Source organism: Tricharina praecox, assembly GCF_024521635.1.
Source record: "Tricharina praecox strain CBS 144465 chromosome Unknown BZA05scaffold_8, whole genome shotgun sequence".
NCBI classification, from domain to species: domain Eukaryota; kingdom Fungi; phylum Ascomycota; class Pezizomycetes; order Pezizales; family Pyronemataceae; genus Tricharina; species Tricharina praecox.
The window spans coordinates 669929-686255 of NW_026250410.1; the positions used below are offsets into that span (position 1 = coordinate 669929).

At 56.4% G+C, this 16327-nt stretch overlaps 6 protein-coding genes across 6 annotated transcripts; 3 read left to right on the forward strand and 3 right to left on the reverse strand.

Moving 5' to 3' along the window:
• Positions 1–363: 363 nt before the first annotated feature.
• On the forward strand, positions 364–3412 carry BZA05DRAFT_351435 (WD40-repeat-containing domain protein). Its single transcript, XM_051481292.1, has 5 exons — positions 364–476; positions 542–654; positions 733–827; positions 889–3148; positions 3219–3412. The coding sequence occupies exons 1-5, from the start codon at positions 459–461 to the stop codon at positions 3325–3327; spliced, it is 2595 nt and encodes an 864-aa protein (XP_051340803.1). The 5' UTR covers positions 364–458; the 3' UTR covers positions 3328–3412.
• Positions 3413–3525: 113 nt separating this feature from the next.
• On the reverse strand, positions 3526–4556 carry BZA05DRAFT_393803 (uncharacterized protein). Its single transcript, XM_051483266.1, has 3 exons — positions 4355–4556; positions 4215–4272; positions 3526–4159 (listed from the first exon to the last, which is right to left on the reverse strand). Exons 1-3 carry the CDS (start codon positions 4392–4394, stop codon positions 3715–3717), a joined length of 543 nt encoding a protein of 180 aa, XP_051340804.1. The 5' UTR covers positions 4395–4556; the 3' UTR covers positions 3526–3714.
• Positions 4557–6112: 1556 nt separating this feature from the next.
• On the forward strand, positions 6113–7665 carry BZA05DRAFT_335323 (Septin-domain-containing protein; the record flags this gene model as incomplete). Its single annotated transcript, XM_051480760.1, has 7 exons — positions 6113–6189; positions 6263–6398; positions 6471–6519; positions 6600–6910; positions 6969–7064; positions 7122–7534; positions 7596–7665. The coding sequence occupies 7 exons, from the start codon at positions 6113–6115 to the stop codon at positions 7663–7665; spliced, it is 1152 nt and encodes a 383-aa protein (XP_051340805.1).
• Positions 7666–7986: 321 nt separating this feature from the next.
• On the forward strand, positions 7987–9502 carry BZA05DRAFT_262445 (WD40-repeat-containing domain protein). The gene is made up of 2 exons (XM_051480142.1): positions 7987–8368; positions 8445–9502. The coding sequence occupies exons 1-2, from the start codon at positions 8320–8322 to the stop codon at positions 9308–9310; spliced, it is 915 nt and encodes a 304-aa protein (XP_051340806.1). The 5' UTR covers positions 7987–8319; the 3' UTR covers positions 9311–9502.
• A 136-nt stretch (positions 9503–9638) lies between these two features.
• On the reverse strand, positions 9639–11023 carry BZA05DRAFT_351446 (HAD-like domain-containing protein). The gene is made up of 3 exons (XM_051481293.1): positions 10660–11023; positions 10506–10596; positions 9639–10440 (listed from the first exon to the last, which is right to left on the reverse strand). The coding sequence occupies exons 1-3, from the start codon at positions 10723–10725 to the stop codon at positions 9695–9697; spliced, it is 903 nt and encodes a 300-aa protein (XP_051340807.1). The 5' UTR covers positions 10726–11023; the 3' UTR covers positions 9639–9694.
• A 432-nt stretch (positions 11024–11455) lies between these two features.
• On the reverse strand, positions 11456–15505 carry BZA05DRAFT_371568 (uncharacterized protein). Its single transcript, XM_051481683.1, has 3 exons — positions 15232–15505; positions 12108–15125; positions 11456–12060 (listed from the first exon to the last, which is right to left on the reverse strand). Exons 1-3 carry the CDS (start codon positions 15301–15303, stop codon positions 11617–11619), a joined length of 3534 nt encoding a protein of 1177 aa, XP_051340808.1. The 5' UTR covers positions 15304–15505; the 3' UTR covers positions 11456–11616.
• Between the last annotated feature and the right edge of the window lie 822 nt (positions 15506–16327).

Consider the following 16327-nt stretch of genomic DNA (forward strand, 5'->3'; position numbering starts at 1 on the left):
AGAGTGTTTTCGTTTTTTTATATGTCTGTTTGGTCCGTACTGCGGGTTCTCTTTATAGTGCTACGCCGGGCTGGAAAATGGCCATTTCCATGTCTTGTCTTCCTTCCTTCATGTTGTTCTTCGTCTTCTTACCTAGTTTCGATGGAAGTACACGTAGATGTGGCTACAGTTATGAGTGTTGAATGGAAAGATATTATATGGCGGTTCTGATGAGACTTGACTGAAGGGTCTCTTTGGGCATGGGCTTGGAGGTTACTACAAATATCGAGTATCTCTTGCCTTGAGGATGACTATGGCTCGAGCGACATTGCCACCGCGAGTAGCTAGTCGCGCCAAGCACATGCCATGCGGCAACATCCGCCAAAAAGTTAAAAAAAGTTAAACCCAACCAAACAGTGTCAAGAAGATCCAGTTCGGGAGTTGCGCGCCACTTGACATCTTCTCGCCTTCAAAAAAGTATGAAGGTCGGATTTAACGTAAGGCGGTCCATTCCGATGCGCGGTAATTCTGGAGCATCCATGCTAATGACTGTGCTCAAAAGTTCTCGAACCTCCTCGGAACGGTCTACTGCAGCGGGAATCTGGTGTTCACACCCGATGGCAACTCGTTGCTCTCCCCCGTCGGCAATAAGGTCACTTGCTTCGACCTCGTGAAGTTCGTGTTTTCCCTACCTTATCCTGAGTATCCTGAGGCTACAGTGGGCAGGCACATTGACTGATGCCTCCTTCTCAGCAATCAGTCGTTCACCTTCGGCTTCGAACACCGCAAGAACATTGCGCGCATAGCGCTGTCGCCGCAGGCCACGCTGCTGCTGTCGGTCGACGAAGGTGAGATCTTTCGGTTCTGGGGAACGGGGAGGGGTACTGATCGTGTCCCACGCATGCACAGACGGCCGGGCAATCCTTACGAACTTCGTGCGGCGGATGGTGCTGCACCACTTCAACTTCAAGTCGGAGGTGCACGACATCCAGTTTTCGCCGGACGGGACGCATTTCGCGGTCGCGACGGGGCGCAAGACCGAGGTCTGGCGCACGCCGGATTACCTTGAGGAGCGCGAGTTCGCCCCGTTCATCAAGCACCGCGAGTACACCGGTCACTACGATGCCGTCAATAGCATCACGTGGAGCGGCGACTCGAGGTTCTTCTTGACTACGTCGAAGGATCTCACCGCTAGGGTCTGGTCGCTCAATCCTACGGAAGGGTTTGTTCCTACGACCCTGTCGAGCCACAAGGACTCCGTGGTCGGCGCGTGGTTCTCGAAGGATCAGGAGAAGATCTATACCTGCAGTCGCGACGGAACGCTGTGCGAGTGGCAGTATACGACGAAGCCCGGGCAGGACTATGACGATGAAGATATGGAGCGGGAGCTGCCCGAGCGGTGGTTCGTGGTCAACCGGCATTACTTCCTGCAGAACAATGCCAAGGTCAAGTGCGCGGCGTTCCACAAGGAGAGCAATCTGCTGGTCGTGGGGTTCTCGAGCGGCGTGTTTGCGCTGTACGAACTGCCCGATTTCAATGCGATCCATACCCTGAGCATATCGCAGAACGGCATCGATTTCGTCACCATCAATGCCTCTGGAGAGTGGCTGGCGTTTGGGGCCTCGAAGCTGGGACAGCTGTTGGTGTGGGAGTGGCAGTCCGAGTCGTATGTTATCAAACAGCAGGGACATTTTGACGCCATGAATGCGCTCACATACTCGCCCGATGGACAGCGGATCATCACCGCGGCCGACGACGGAAGGATAAAGGTCTGGGACGCGACGTCTGGGTTCTGTATAGTGACGTTTACGGAACACACGGCAGGAGTGACGGCGGTCCAGTTCAGCGCGCGGAATCTTCTGTTCACCGCCAGTTTGGATGGCAGTGTGAGAGCCTGGGATCTGATCCGATACCGGAACTTCAAGACTTTCACTGCGCCCAGCAGATTGCAGTTCTCCAGTCTGGCGGTCGACAGCAGTGGCGAGATCGTGTGTGCTGGCAGCTTGGACAGCTTTGATATCCACCTGTGGAATGTCCAGACCGGACAGCTTTTGGAGCGCCTATCCGGCCATGACGGGCCGATATCGTCGTTGAGTTTTGCGCCTGACGGATCCTCGCTGGTGTCGGGAAGTTGGGACAAGACGGTGCGGATATGGAGCATCTTCACACGGACGCAGACCAGTGAGCCCCTGCCACAGCAGGCCGACGTGCTCTCCGTCATCCACCGCCCGGACTCGAAGCAGCTCACCGTCAGCACGCTCGACGGCCAGCTCACGTTCTGGGAGATCGAGAACGCCGAGCAGCTGGGGCATGTTGACGGCAAGAAGGACATCTCCGGAGGACGAAAGATAGCAGACCGTATGACGGCTGCAAATAACCCCGCCACGAAACACTTCAACTGCATAGCCTACTCTGCGGACGGTACATGTGTTCTTGCTGGCGGTAATAGCAAGTACATCTGCCTCTACGACGTAGCCTCGGGCAGTCTGATCAAGAAGTTCACCGTCTCCGTCAACCTCTCCATCGACGGCACCCAGGAATTCCTCAATTCCAAGAACCTGACCGAAGCTGGGCCGATGGACCTGATCGACGACCAAGGCGAAGCCTCGGACCTCGAAGACCGTATCGACCGCTCCCTCCCTGGTGCAACCCGCGGCGATCTTTCTTCGAGAAAAGTCCGTCCCGAGATCCGAGTCACTGGCATCAGCTTCTCTCCCACGGGCCGGTCCTTTGCCACCGCGACAACGGAGGGCCTCATGATCTACTCCCTAGACAACGACCTCCTCTTCGACCCCTTCGACCTAGACGTGGACGTGACCCCGGCCACAACGCTGCACGCTCTCACGGCCGAGAAAGACTACCTCAAAGCCCTGGTCATGGCGTTCCGGCTCAACGAAAAGTACCTGATCCACCAAGTGTACGAGGGCACGCCTGTCGCCGACGTCAAGCTAGTCGCCGGCGCCGTGCCGCGAGTCTACCTGTCGCGGCTGCTGCGCTTCGTGACGGGCTTCATGGAGGAAGGCCCTCACGTCGAGTTTGGCCTCGTCTGGATCGAGGCCATCTTTGAGAGCCATGGTAGGTGGGTCATGGATAATCGTGGAGAGGTCGAGAGCGAGATGAGACGCGTCGTTAGGTGTCTCAAGCGTGTGCAGAATGAGGTGGCTAGATTGTGAGTTACATACACCCTTTCCCCCCGACTACCTGTGAGACTTTGCGGAAACTGACTGCGTGCTGTGAAGGGGTGATGAGAATGGATATGCGCTGGATTACCTGCTGTCGCAGCCTAGGAAACAGGAGGAGAAACAGGAAGCAGAGGAGGCAGATGAGGAGTGGGAAGGGCTTGAGTAGCGTAAATATGATCTTTTGTTATATAGGATAGTAATTCGTGTTTGGTTTTGGTTGCATTGGGTATAGAAAAGTTATTTGATTCTCCACCATGGACCCATACTCTCCGTCGTTTGTAGTTGCCATGGTATCAGCTGACGAATTTGGTTTCCCCCACTATGGACCATATTCCTCATCGTTTGTATTTGCCATGGCATGTAGCTGACGAATTGGGTTCCTCAAATCTTAAGCACAGACTAGCAGATTACGTAGGTTGATCAAAACCCCCCATCTGAACTTTCCATTCCTGTTTTATTCCAACAAACATGAACATGCATTGAAAACGACGAAATCCCCCGCATAGGTATCCCCTCCCATCTTACACCGACCCCCCCTCCCCCACCTACACGCTTACGCAAAGAAAGTAAGGTACACAGTGCTAACCGCGCTGACCGCCAGCACGGCGTAGCCAGTCCTGTAAACACCCTTCAGGCTGAGCTCCCTCGCGGTGTCCCAAGTGAGATGTCTAACACCATTGAACGCATGGAAGGCGAACGGCGCCGCGAGAGTTCCCTTGATCGCGAGCTTGACGGCGAGGGGCAGCGCGGCCATGGTGGCGACCATCGACGCACTCTCCATGTGCCCTCCGACCCACGGCGAGACGGCATACCCGATCCCGAAGAGGTACACGGTCCCGGCCAACATCACGCCCGAGATACGATTTGCGCTCGACATGTACCATGTCAGCTGCGGCTGGTAGATTGACAAGTGGGGCGCGATGGGCCGCAGCAGCCGCTGCTGCACCAAAAGGGAGTGCGCTTCAGTGGCGGTCGTGGAGGAGGTGGTCGCCGCCGTGCTAGGGGTCATAGTTAGTTGCGGGAATGATGGTGCCGGGGGAATTGGTGCTGTACCGTGTCTGGGTGAACGCGCGAGGGAGCAGCTGGGACGCCGCGGTGGGCTGGCGGGTCACTGGACAGCACACCACACGTCAGTCATCAGGTCGAAGTGCTGCACTTGTGGTGGGGTGCCAGTGGTGGTGGGGTGTGCATACGCTGGGTGGCGGCGCGGAAGGCGGTTCTGGAGAGAGACATGGTTGCTGTGCGGTGTGTGCGGTTCGATTTCTGTATTGGTCCTGTCGGAGTGTCGTGTGTCTGGGTCGTATGTGGTCTATGGTTGTGGTTGTGGTTGTGGAGGAGGTTTTGAGGTTGCCGTTCGGATTCGAGCAAGCACCTGCACACCCACTTACCGTTCGGCGGTCCTCGGCTACATCTCGTCCCCCGGTCCATGATTATGTTCCGGCGCGATTCGATTGGCCGCTTTCGCCAAGGCCTGTTACCCTGCACACCATACAAATCTGCGATTTTTCTTCGCCTTCCTTCTTGTTTTCCTTTCCTCTCTACGAACAAATGGCAAAGCACTCCCCGACCGTCACTTCCCAAGGGCCCGGAGGAAGGCGCGATGACCCACTTGTGCTCGGTGACAACGTTTTGTTGGAGCTGGCATGCCGGTGGGACTCGTCGCTTCTGTTCCAGATGGATGGATAACTTTCACCACCTTATTAATCGCGCAGTAATCCGCTCGTGTAAAGATGAGTTTCTTGCGTTTCATGATGAGGTGACATACTTTTGTTAGGCTGGGGGCTTGTGGAGAGTGAGATCGCGGGGTAATGATTTTCCGTGAAGGATGATGTGGGGGCGGATCTGTTCTCTGCACAGTGCACAGTCAACAGTCGGTGCATACATATGATGCCTACACTCATGATGTTTTCTTGACATGAAAGTACTTTCGAGTGTCTGCTCTCGGTTCATTTTCCAACCTCACAATCGCCACTCCATACGTCAGATTCACTCCGCTCCACAATTATCCACCGCGGTATACGTACAATTCGTGTCCAGTCCGATGCATTCACTCCCCGAGGTGCTGATCACGCACGCCCAGAAAAGTCCGGAGGCACCATCTTCTCGTTCCTGTCAGCCGATGCTAATATGGCCCATCTCTTCTCCGGCGGCAATTCCTTTCCTTTCGCTCCAAGATGGCGATGTGGCGGTGATCGCGTGCCATTTGCGTTTGTAGAATCTAGATGTCGACATGTTGTACATGGCTATATACCAGTATGTCGTGCTGTGGCGTGCGCGTTCGATCTGGTGCATTTATATGTGCACACCTCCGGCGTTTTGCGGTCTCCACGTAATCCCCATTCATCTTGCGGTCATCGGGGGGATACGCTGAAAATCGAATCATCGTCTTCATCTCGTGATCACGTGTAGGGCGTGTGGTCAAGATACTTACATAAGCCAGACCTTGGTCACGTGACGTCTCTCACTTCCTCTCACTCTCCCTATCTCTTTTCCTACTCATTTAGTTGGCCCCAGCTAATTTCACGCTGCCACCCGCTATCCCCCAATCAATTCGCTACACCGCCTGCATTCGGTCGAATTGGCTGCAGTGACTCTTGGCGCAGGTTCGATCAGGGGTCGGGCTTCGTTGGTCTCTCTTCTCTCGAATTGAATTGAGTGAGCGAGAGGAGGAAAGTAGCAGTGTAGCGAACATCTCCCACCCCCTTTAACGACCGAACACCAGCTTCGAAAGCCCGCCCATCCCCACGCTTCCCCCCCTACCACCACCCACTACCACCAACACCTCCACCTCCACCACCTCCACCAAGAAAGGTTGTCTGTCAGCAGAAGCAACCTCCTCCTTCACATCGCATCAATCTTCGTCTCGTTCCCGGCGAAAGTCAACAGACCTCGATCGTCATCTTCCTCTTTGCTTGCTTGCACCTCCAACAAACAAAACAACTGCCTTCAAGATGGTTTCCGCACACGTCGACAAGCTCATCGGCATCGCCAACCTCCCCAACCAACGGCACAAGATCGTTGCGAAGAGGTGTGTTGCTGCTGCTGCTGCTTGCTTGCTCGCTTGTTTGCGTTGTGCATATGCTGACTGCTTGCTTGCTTAGAGGTGCCGCTTTCACGATTATGGTAGTTGGTGAGAGTGGTCTGGGAAAGACGACTTTCATCAACACCCTCTTTAGCACAACCATCAAGAACTATGCCGAGCATCGCCTCCGTCACAAGAAACAGATGGACAAGACGGTAAATCGCGCGACGCGTCTCGATCCCCGCTGCGTGGTGCAGGACCCTGACTGGAACGTGTTGGAATTTTAGGTCGAGATTGCCATCACCAAGGCCGAGCTCGAGGAGAAGTTCTTTAAAGGTACGTCATTGAGCTTTGCTTCTCCCTACACGGACCTCACGTAGGAAAAACGAATTGAGATTGACCTCTGCTTGTTGCAGTTCGCCTGACGGTCATCGACACTCCCGGCTTCGGAGACTACGTTAACAACCGCGACTCATGGATGCCCATCGTCGAGTTCATTGACGACCAGCACGAGTCGTATATGCTTCAGGAGCAGCAGCCGCGCCGCAGCGACAAGATCGACCTCCGTGTCCACGCCTGTCTTTACTTCATCCGGCCCACAGGACACACCCTTAAGCCCCTCGACATCGAAGTCATGAAGAGGCTGTCCACCCGTGTCAACTTGATCCCTGTCGTTGCGAAGGCCGATACCTTGTCGCCCAATGACTTGGCTCTGTTCAAGAAGAGGGTGAGATATTTCATGTTGATGGGATCTTGCGGACTGGGTGCTGATGGCTATTGTCTAGGTTCGTGCGGTCATTGAGGCTCAGGGTATCAAGATCTACCAGCCCCCTGTTGAAGAGGACGACGAGGCTGCTGCTCAGCACGCCCGCAGCTTGATGGTACGCAATTCATCTTCGCTCCATGTGTATTGCACACCACCTAACGAAGATCTATAGGCTGCCATGCCGTTTGCCGTCATCGGTAGCGAGAAGGACGTCAAGACCTCGGACGGACGTGTCGTCAAGGGCCGACAGTACTCCTGGGGAGTCGCCGAGGTCGAGAACGAGGACCACTGCGACTTCAAGAAGCTCCGCAGCATCCTGATCCGCACGCACATGTTGGACCTGATCCACACCACCGAAGAGCAGCACTACGAGGCCTACCGCGCGCAGCAGATGGAGACCCGCAAGTTTGGCGAGGCCCGTCCCAGGAAGCTCGACAACCCTAAATTCAAGGAGGAGGAGGAGAACTTGAGGAAGCGGTTCACCGAGCAGGTCAAGAAGGAGGAGGCTAGGTTCAGGCAGTGGGAGCAGAAGCTCATCTCCGAGAGGGACCGTCTCAACAAGGACTTGGAGAACACTCACGCTGCGTATGTATACCTGTCTGATTGCTTCGTGGGGGTGAGGCTAATGTTGGGTTTCATTCTACAGCATCAAGCAGCTCGAGTTGGAGTTGGAGTCGATGCAGGGAAGCGTCCAGCGAAGCCATGGCAGACGTTAAGTATGACGATAATGGACCGTTGTGGGGACGGGGGTAGTAATGAGGATGTGGGGGAAGCTTTGTTTCCGGAAGCAGAGCAAAGGAATCAAAACTTATTGGAGCTATATGCAATTCTTCCGGCTCGGGCGGTGGAGGGGACGGGGATTGGTGGTGGTGATACCAAGGGGCCTGTGTTAGGCAAGTCGTTACCGAGCAAAGGCGTTCGCATTTGCTGTTTCTGCTGTTTCTTTTGTCCGCTTCTTCTCTACATTACTTTGTAGTTGTCTCCTCGGCTTGTTCTTTTCTTCGCTTTTTTCTCTCTACCTATATCCGTTCATTCGAGCTGTTTTTTTTATCCTATGCCTCCTCATCCGCTTTGACGTTTGCTTGGACTGCCCTATTATTTCTCATTCTCCGTCTCTTTTTCGTTTTACAAATAATAGTGATGTGTGTGTTTGTGTTATGTCGTCTTGCGTTAGCTGTGCTGTGCTGTGTGTAGAGTACGCTTTGAAGTGATGCTGCTCGACCATCCGTGTAAGCTGCACGTGTGAGTAGCCGGCGCGCGTGTAGAGTAACTAGAGTACCGCAACTCTAAACCGCACCACGTAAACACGTCTCTCAGCTCCACCAAACCATGCCCTTATTACTACCGCCACCGTCACCGTCACTGCTACCATGGTATTCACCACCCGCCGCCAAACCACCGTCCTAACCGGCCACGTCGGTTTGTCCCCTCCCCTCCCTCCATCCCTCCCTCCCCCCCCGTCCTCCCCCCACCTTACTAACCCCCTCCCCCTTAGGCGCCGTCCACTGCGTAACCTACTCCTCCCTCACCGGGACCTACTGCCTCTCAGGCGGCAGCGACCGGAAGATCCACCTATGGAACCCATCGACCTCCACGAAGATACAAACGTACGCGGGCCACGGCTACGAAGTCCTCTCGCTCACCTGCTCCCCTGACAACGCGCTCTTCGCCTCCGCCGGCGGCGACAAGCTCGTCTTCCTGTGGGACGTGGCGACCGCCACCACCCTGCGCCGGCTCGAGGGGCATTGGGCGCGGGTTAATGCCGTTGCGTTTTCTGCTACGGGGGATGGAGGGTTGTTAGCGAGTGGGAGTTATGATGCGACAGTAAAGCTGTGGGATGTGCGGTCGCGCGACCGCCGGCCGGTGCAGAGCCTGGACGACGCGAAGGACGCGGTGACGGATGTTGTGGTTGGGGGTGCGGAGGTAGTTGCGTCGAGCGTCGACGGAAGAGTCAGGGCGTATGATGTGCGCATGGCGCGGTGTGTGGTTGATGTGATCTCGCCGGCGCCGGTTACGAGTCTGCGTGTCAGTAGGGATGGAAAGGCGCTGCTGGTCGCCGCGCTGGATGGTAGCGTGCGCTTGATGGATCGAACGAATGGGGGGTTGTTGATGCGTTATAAGGGACATAAGAATGAGGCGCTCAGGGTCAGGTGTGCCTTCGCGCAGGATGAGGAGTTTGTTGTCTGTGGGAGTGAGAGTGGGGAGCTGTGGGTGTGGGATCTGGTAGAGGGAAGGGTTGTGCAAAGACTGCAGTGTCATGGTGGAAAGGTCGTGTCCAGTGTTGAGTGGGCGCCTGGCACGGGGAGGAGGCAGATGATCACTGGAGGCGCGGATGGGACGGTCGTGGTTTGGGGGGAGTAGGTGGGCGGATTTTCTATTATGATGGTGCGACTCGATCGACTCGATCAACTCGAGATCAACTCCGAGGGGTGTATAAATACCCCGCCTGTGCCTCGCTGCGAATACTCACCGAACACTTCACAACATCAATCGTACCTGCACAAATCATGGCTACCAACACCTCATATTTCACCACAACATCGATCTTGCCTGCAGAAACTATGGATACCAACACTTCTCCGGGTCCCTATTTCCCCTATCCACCCGACAACCCTCCTCCGCGCCCGCCTACACCGAAGTGAGGCCAGTCAGTTTTGATATGTAGAGCATCTGACCGTACTAAATGCAAATTCTATTGTCCACATCTATCGAGTACCGTGATATATGCGTCTATCTTACCACCATCTAACTCAGCAAATCGCACAGACTGTCAACATACGCCTCAGGCCTAACCCCATCCAAGCCATCTAAAAACTCCTGCTCCTTACACACACCCGTGAGCACGCCGAGGGTACCACCCAGCCCACCCTCAACGCCAAACTTGATATCGGTATTGATCCTATCGCCCACCATGCACGCGCGCTTCCTATCGAACCTAAACCTCCCCTCAATAGCATCCATCATCGCCTGACTCGGCTTGCCGAGACTTAGCGGTTGCCTCCCCCCGAGCATAAAGCTAAGCGGGGCGCTCATGGTCCCAGCGCCAGGAAACAGCCCGCCCGGCGTCGGAAAAGTGCTATCGATATTCGTGGCGAGAAACCTCGTGTCCGGGTTCTGCAGGAAGTGATACGCCCTCGCAATCTTCCTATAATTAACCCCATGATCTAGTCCGACCAGGACGACGCCGACACTGTCATCCGGGCCGAAGGCCGTATGATCCTCTGCCGAAACCCTGCGATCCTCGTCGGGATCAGTCCCGCCAAAGAATTGCACGCCCTCGGACTCGAGCTCCTCCTCGATCCCGACCTCGCCGATCACGTACACCCGCTTGTCCTTCGGCAAACACAATACGCGAGAGATGTAGATCGCCGCGGAATACGCGCTGCCGAATATCTCGTCCACGGCGGCGGGGATACCGAACGACGTGAACTTGGAAATGTATGCCGCGCGCGACTTCGTGCTGTTGTTGGTGACGAAGATGATCTGCTTGCCTGTGCGCCCCTCCGGAAGTCGTCAGTCCGAGGTGCACGCGCGGGGTGAAGCAAAGAGGAAGCACCCTTAGACCGCAACATATCCAGCGTCTCCACCGTTTGCGGGAGCAGCTTGTCGCCGCGCCAGAGCACGCCGTCGCAGTCGAAGAGGAACACCTGCACAGCGCGGTCGCTCGTTAGCTATCTGCATACTACACACGTTAGCTGGGGAATGCCCACATCGAAGCGGTCCAGGAACGCCCCGATCTCGGCGGGCTTGCCGGTCAGCTTGTTGGGAAGGGACATGACGAGCTGGGTGATGGTCTATGAAGTGTCGTGGTGGGTGGTACCCCGCGTACTCGCCAGACGGAGATGGATGGATGTGCTTGGTGGGGTTGCTTGCGGGGTGGTGCACTATGCTAACTAGGGTTCGTTCATCGCGTCTCAATCGCAGTTTCGAAGCACAAAGTCATCACTCGCATGCAGAACTCGATGATCCACATATTCCAACTTCAACCCCACCTCACTCGGTCCATTCAGAAAAATATACAGACGAAACGGCAGTAGCAACAGCAACGGCAACAGCAACAGCAACAGCAAAAGCACAACTCAATTCGCTCAATTCGCTCACTCCAAACATCTCCAAACCTCTCCAAGCCTCCAAGCCTCCCCAGTCAGACAGACAGACACAGTGCCACACTTGGTGATAAGAGAAGGGTATATATAGTATAAGAAGCAGAACAAAGACTGAGACCCAGCCTCAAACTCAGACCCAGGCCCCCAGACCCAGACCCAACCTCAGACCCAGACCCAGAACAAAGACTCGGAAAGAAAGAAGAAAACAGCGCCAAAACCCATGCATGCTACGTACAATATATATATGATATGTATGTCTGCAACTCAATACAAGATAGATAAGATGTCGCTCAAACCAGACCAAAGCAAGCAAAGACGAGACGAGGAGTGTGGTATTAATTACAACGCAGTACCGTTAAAAAGAAGTGAAGTGGAAGAAAGAAAGAAGAAAGAAAGAAAGAAGAAAGAAAGAAAGAAAGAAAGAAAGAAAGAATTGTCGCCAACCTAAACCCAGACACCAAACGTAAGAAATGTAAGAAATGTAAGAAATGTAAAAAAACATCACCGACCGTGAGAGGGGGGAGGGGAGGGGCATATATCTCATCACGTGTCACGCTCCAGCTACACCACATTCCACTCGCCATAGACACACCAGCGGGCGCTCCTATCGGCGAGGACAAGAGCTCTCCAGGGTCCTCGTTCCCCGCACTTGATGATAGTTTCCCAGACCATGCCATCCGACGAGCCGGGGGTATCCGCCTTCTTCATGAGCCTGAGGATCTTTCCGCTCGGCGTCTGGATCCCGAGCTTTGCCGGTTTGGCGGGCAGGATCCCGTTCTGCAGCACTGGCGACATCGACGACCCGTCGCTGGGACTCTGCCGCACCGCAAACACGAACGTATTGTTGACTGCCAGCTTGGCGCACTGCGGCTGCGACACATAGAGGTCGTGGCGCTGCGCGTGCGGCGTCGGGTGGCGGATGTAAAAGTCGTACGGAGGGTTCTCGCCGTGGTGGTAGATGGGCAGGGCGAAAGCCAGCGGATGGGGATTGCTAGTGATGGAGTGCTACACAATCATTAGCGTTGTAAACATGGAAGTACGGGTCCACATACCATCAAGCCACGAGGGCCAGCATAGATCTTCAAGACGCCCTGGCCCTCATCACCCGGCAGCACCGCCTTGACGCGATACGTCTTGACGCCATTTTCCCAGAACGGCTGAGCCAGCGCGCGCTTCTTGACCACCTCGCCGGTCTCGAACACGTCGCCGTCCTGGTCGATCGCAAACCCGTTTGCCTCCACCTCCGCCACGCACTCAACATCCGGCGGCACGCTGAACTCGATCTGCACCACCTCCAGGTTCTCCATCCTGATCAGACTGGTGTCGTAGTTGATCAGCTGCAGGCCATGTCTGAAGAACGGCGGGCAGGCACACGGCAACGCCATCAGTATTGGTAGCGGCAGTGGCGGGACCAGGTGCTGCTCCTCCATCGTGAGCGGAATGTGTGTCCACACAAACTCACTCGGTCTTGTCAGGAAGTAGAAGAACTCCGCCTGGTTGACCGGTGCCTGCGAATACATGTAACGCCGAGGGTGGGTTGGAGACGCAAGCGAACAATCCATGAACCGCCACTCGCCATCCACAACCACCGCGTTCCACCAATGATTTGCGCGGGGACAGGTCTCGATTTCAACAGCCTCACCCGGAGCCTTGAGGAAACCCCGGACGATGTCGCAGTGGATTCCGACTGCTGCGCACATCCCCTGCACCACAGCCGCGACCTCTTCGGGCGACCCACGTCTCTGTGCCAGCACTCTCCGCGCATCGATAGAATGTGGTCCGTACTCGCCGTCCATCGGTCCGCTCGGGTGCTCCCAAGCGATCCTTTCCGTGATCCAAGTGTATATAGCGCGCAACCGCTGGACGTCGCTGCGGTACGGCCGACAGACCTGGTGGGTGGCAAGACTCTCTGGTGTGGTGAACGGCGGCAAACTGGTGATGAACCTGGCAGCCTTATCGACCAGAGCCAGGCTGGTGGTCTCAAAGTCCTGCGGATTAGTGACGATGCCACCATCGGCCGCCTCGTCGCCATCCACGTCCTCGTCCAACGCATCCACCGGTCTCAGGACCGGTTGATCCATCATTTGCTGCTTCTCCTGCCGTTCTATCCGCTCATTCCTAGACAGCGTATTCGAGCGATTGACGTCTCGTCGGACCTGCACCCAGTCCTGTCCGTGCGACTGCATAGCCCTCGACTGCACCGGGATCTCATCGACACCCCTTATGGACGCCGCGCTGGTCTTCGCACTGTTGAGGATCTTCTTGAAAAAGTTTGCCTTCTTGGGTTTCGGCGGAACGAGTCCACCAAAAACACCATCGGCCGGAGTACTGACGGTCGTGCCCCACGTTTGACCACGCTTGCGACCAAACGTCCCCGTTCCGGACCCAGATCCCGAACCCGACCCGGAGGCCATGTAGCCCGATGGCGTTTCTGCTCGAGTGCCGTAAGTGCTCACCGGTCTGGGCGAATTACGTCCTGGGTCCTCGATGGTGCTGATGGATTTGTATTTCCGCCTTGCCAGACTACCAGCACTAGTGGCCGAGAACCCGCCGGCACTCATGCCGCTCATGATACTCGCACTTGTCAGAGCCGTTGAATTCGTGCTGTTTGTAGCGGACGAGTGATTGGAGGTTGAATTCGACGAAAGGGTCTCGACTCTAGCCAACGGTCTCGGGCGAACCATCTTTGCCGGGCTGGCACTTCTCGAAGCATAGCGAAGATCGAAAGCGGGATTACGGGCCTTAAGCGTGGGATCGCCGGTCCTCGGTCGCTCGCTGTAGCTCGAGAACTTTGCCGGAGTTGGCGGGGGTATGTCGACTTCGGAGTCACGCCTTGGTTGCTCTTGGAATCTCCGCAGACGGTCTTCCATCCGCTCCGCATAGCCGATCGGCATGGGAGGCTCGGTGGGATACATGGGGATGCCATTCTCGTCCTCATCATCCTCGTATTCATTCCGTCCAGCGATTCCCAGTGATGTCTCGGGTCGAATGTGCCGCTTCGTGGGACTTCCCGCGTAGATCTCTCCGAAGGATTCGGGGGACCAGGGAGCATTCGGGGTGCGAGGCCGATCGTCGTAAGAGCTCATATGCTCGAGACTCTCCATCACATCTTCCATGGCATTCCTCAGCGGACTCGGCGTCTGACCGTTTGGCGTTGGTGCTCTCGAACCCATCGGGGTAAGCCGTCCGTCGGGCGTGGGCAGAGGCAGTGGTGAGGCGGCCCGCCGGTTGACTCTGTGAGGCGGTGGGGCTGGCGGGGGCGAGTCGCCTCTATCATGCATCATCTCACCCCTACCATACGGATTCGGCGATGCTGCGCGCTGGTAGTCCCTCGGCGGTGCAGGCGATGTGGACCTGTAATGCTGCGACGGAGCGGGAGAAGTGGCCCTGTAATGCTGCGACGGTGCGGGCGAAGTAGCGCGGGGCATTCGATACGCATCTTCTCTCCCGTGTGGATTCGGCGATGCTGCGCGCTGGTAGTTTCTCGGCGGGGCGGGTGACACGGCTCTGTAATGCGATGGCGCAGGAGAAGCGCTCCTGTGGATATTATCGCGGCCACCGAAGGACGGCGCGGGCGAAACAGCCCTGTTGTAGGGATTAGGATTAGGCGACGCAGCTCTACTGTACGGATTGGGCGATGCGGCGCGATTGTAGCCACTCGGAGACGCCGCGCGAGATATCGACCGTTGCTGGTTGTGGTGGTCCGGTGGCGCTGGCGAGCGCGATCTTCCCGTCCGCGACCTGGAGCTCCCCCCCTCCCCACCACCACCATGGCGATCGTGCGCGGGCGAAGCCCCCCTCCTCGAGCGGGTCGACGGCGCCGGCGACGCCGCCCTCGACGCCCTCCCTCTATCGCCGTCGGGCCCCAGACGCGAAGGACTGGCGTTCCGCGACGCCGGTCTCGGTGGGTGGATCCCGGGTCGCTGGTAGTTCTCGAGCACCTCCACGTAATTCGACGGGAACAAGCCCACCGTCTTGTTACGCCGCAGTCGCCCCATCCACCATTGTCCGTCTCCCGCGTTCAAACATTCAATCAGGTCGCCTTCCACGAAGCCAAGATCGCGCTTGGTCTGCACTCTGTCAGCTGGAACCTCACACCGCGCCGCGCCGCGCCGTCGTCACTTCGCGTTCCCGACGACGACAAAAACAACGACAACAACAATAACGCTGGCTTACCTCTCCTCCCCACGAGTAGATGGCCTTGCACATGCATGGGAACGTTGGTAATGGTCTGCCCGCGCCCGGCATATCGGAGGTGGCTGGATCGCGTTGGTTGGTGGTGGTGATGATTCACGAGGCTCGGGGGGGATCCGGGATGCGAGCTAGGGGATTGACAATATGTTTGATGAAAGGCTGATGGGAGATGATTGGCAACCTTAAACGATTGACTCTCTGTGACGAGGGAGTATCGGCAGGCAGTTATGGGTAAGTGTTCGGGTGGGGTGGGTGGGATGTGGAAGTGATGTGAGTTGAGGATTGTGGGAGCGAGGGTATGTTTTCGAGTGTATGGGTGATACTTGGGATGGCTGGGTGTTGGGAGCGATAATAATTGGTGGCATATCTAGAGTGAGTGAGGTTGGTTGGACCTTGTTGCGGAAGGTAGTTGTTTTTTTGGGCTGGGTTGCTTGGGGAACCGCCGGGGGCGGGGGGGTGGGTGGGCGGTGGGCGGTGGGCACGGCAGGCGAGGCGAGGCGAGGAGAAGCACATCAAAACACAAAGGAGATCGATCTGCACGGCGGAGCGAGGATGAGCGACGCCCACGATTGCAAGAATAGCTCGATTCACGTGACAGGGCGACACGATAGGCGGGATAGGGGATAAGCGGGGATAAGGGCACGCGTCGGGTGGGAATGGGGCGGGCGGGGAGTTGAGGCGGGGAGTGGGGAGCGGGGCGGGGAGTTTGAGGCGGGGAATCGGAGCAGAGAATGGGGGAGTATGACGGTAGCAGTAGGAGTGCGAACACGTGGAGACTGGCGATAGTCCGAAATGCGCAGAGGGGGCGACAGGCGCTCGCTTGAGATCCTTAGGCAGTGCATACAGACACAGGTACACAGGCACTGGGTATCATAGGTACATAGGCAAACAGCACATAGCACGTACATACAGGTACAGTAGGTAGGCAGTTAGCATATCTGACTGCTCAACATGTGCGGCGGGCATTCAGACGAATCCGATGGCACATGTGCATCGTTCGGGGTATATACGCAGCTGCAGCTGCAGCTGTAGCTGTATGGTAGCTGTAGCTGCGGAGTAGCTGTATGGTAGCTGTAGC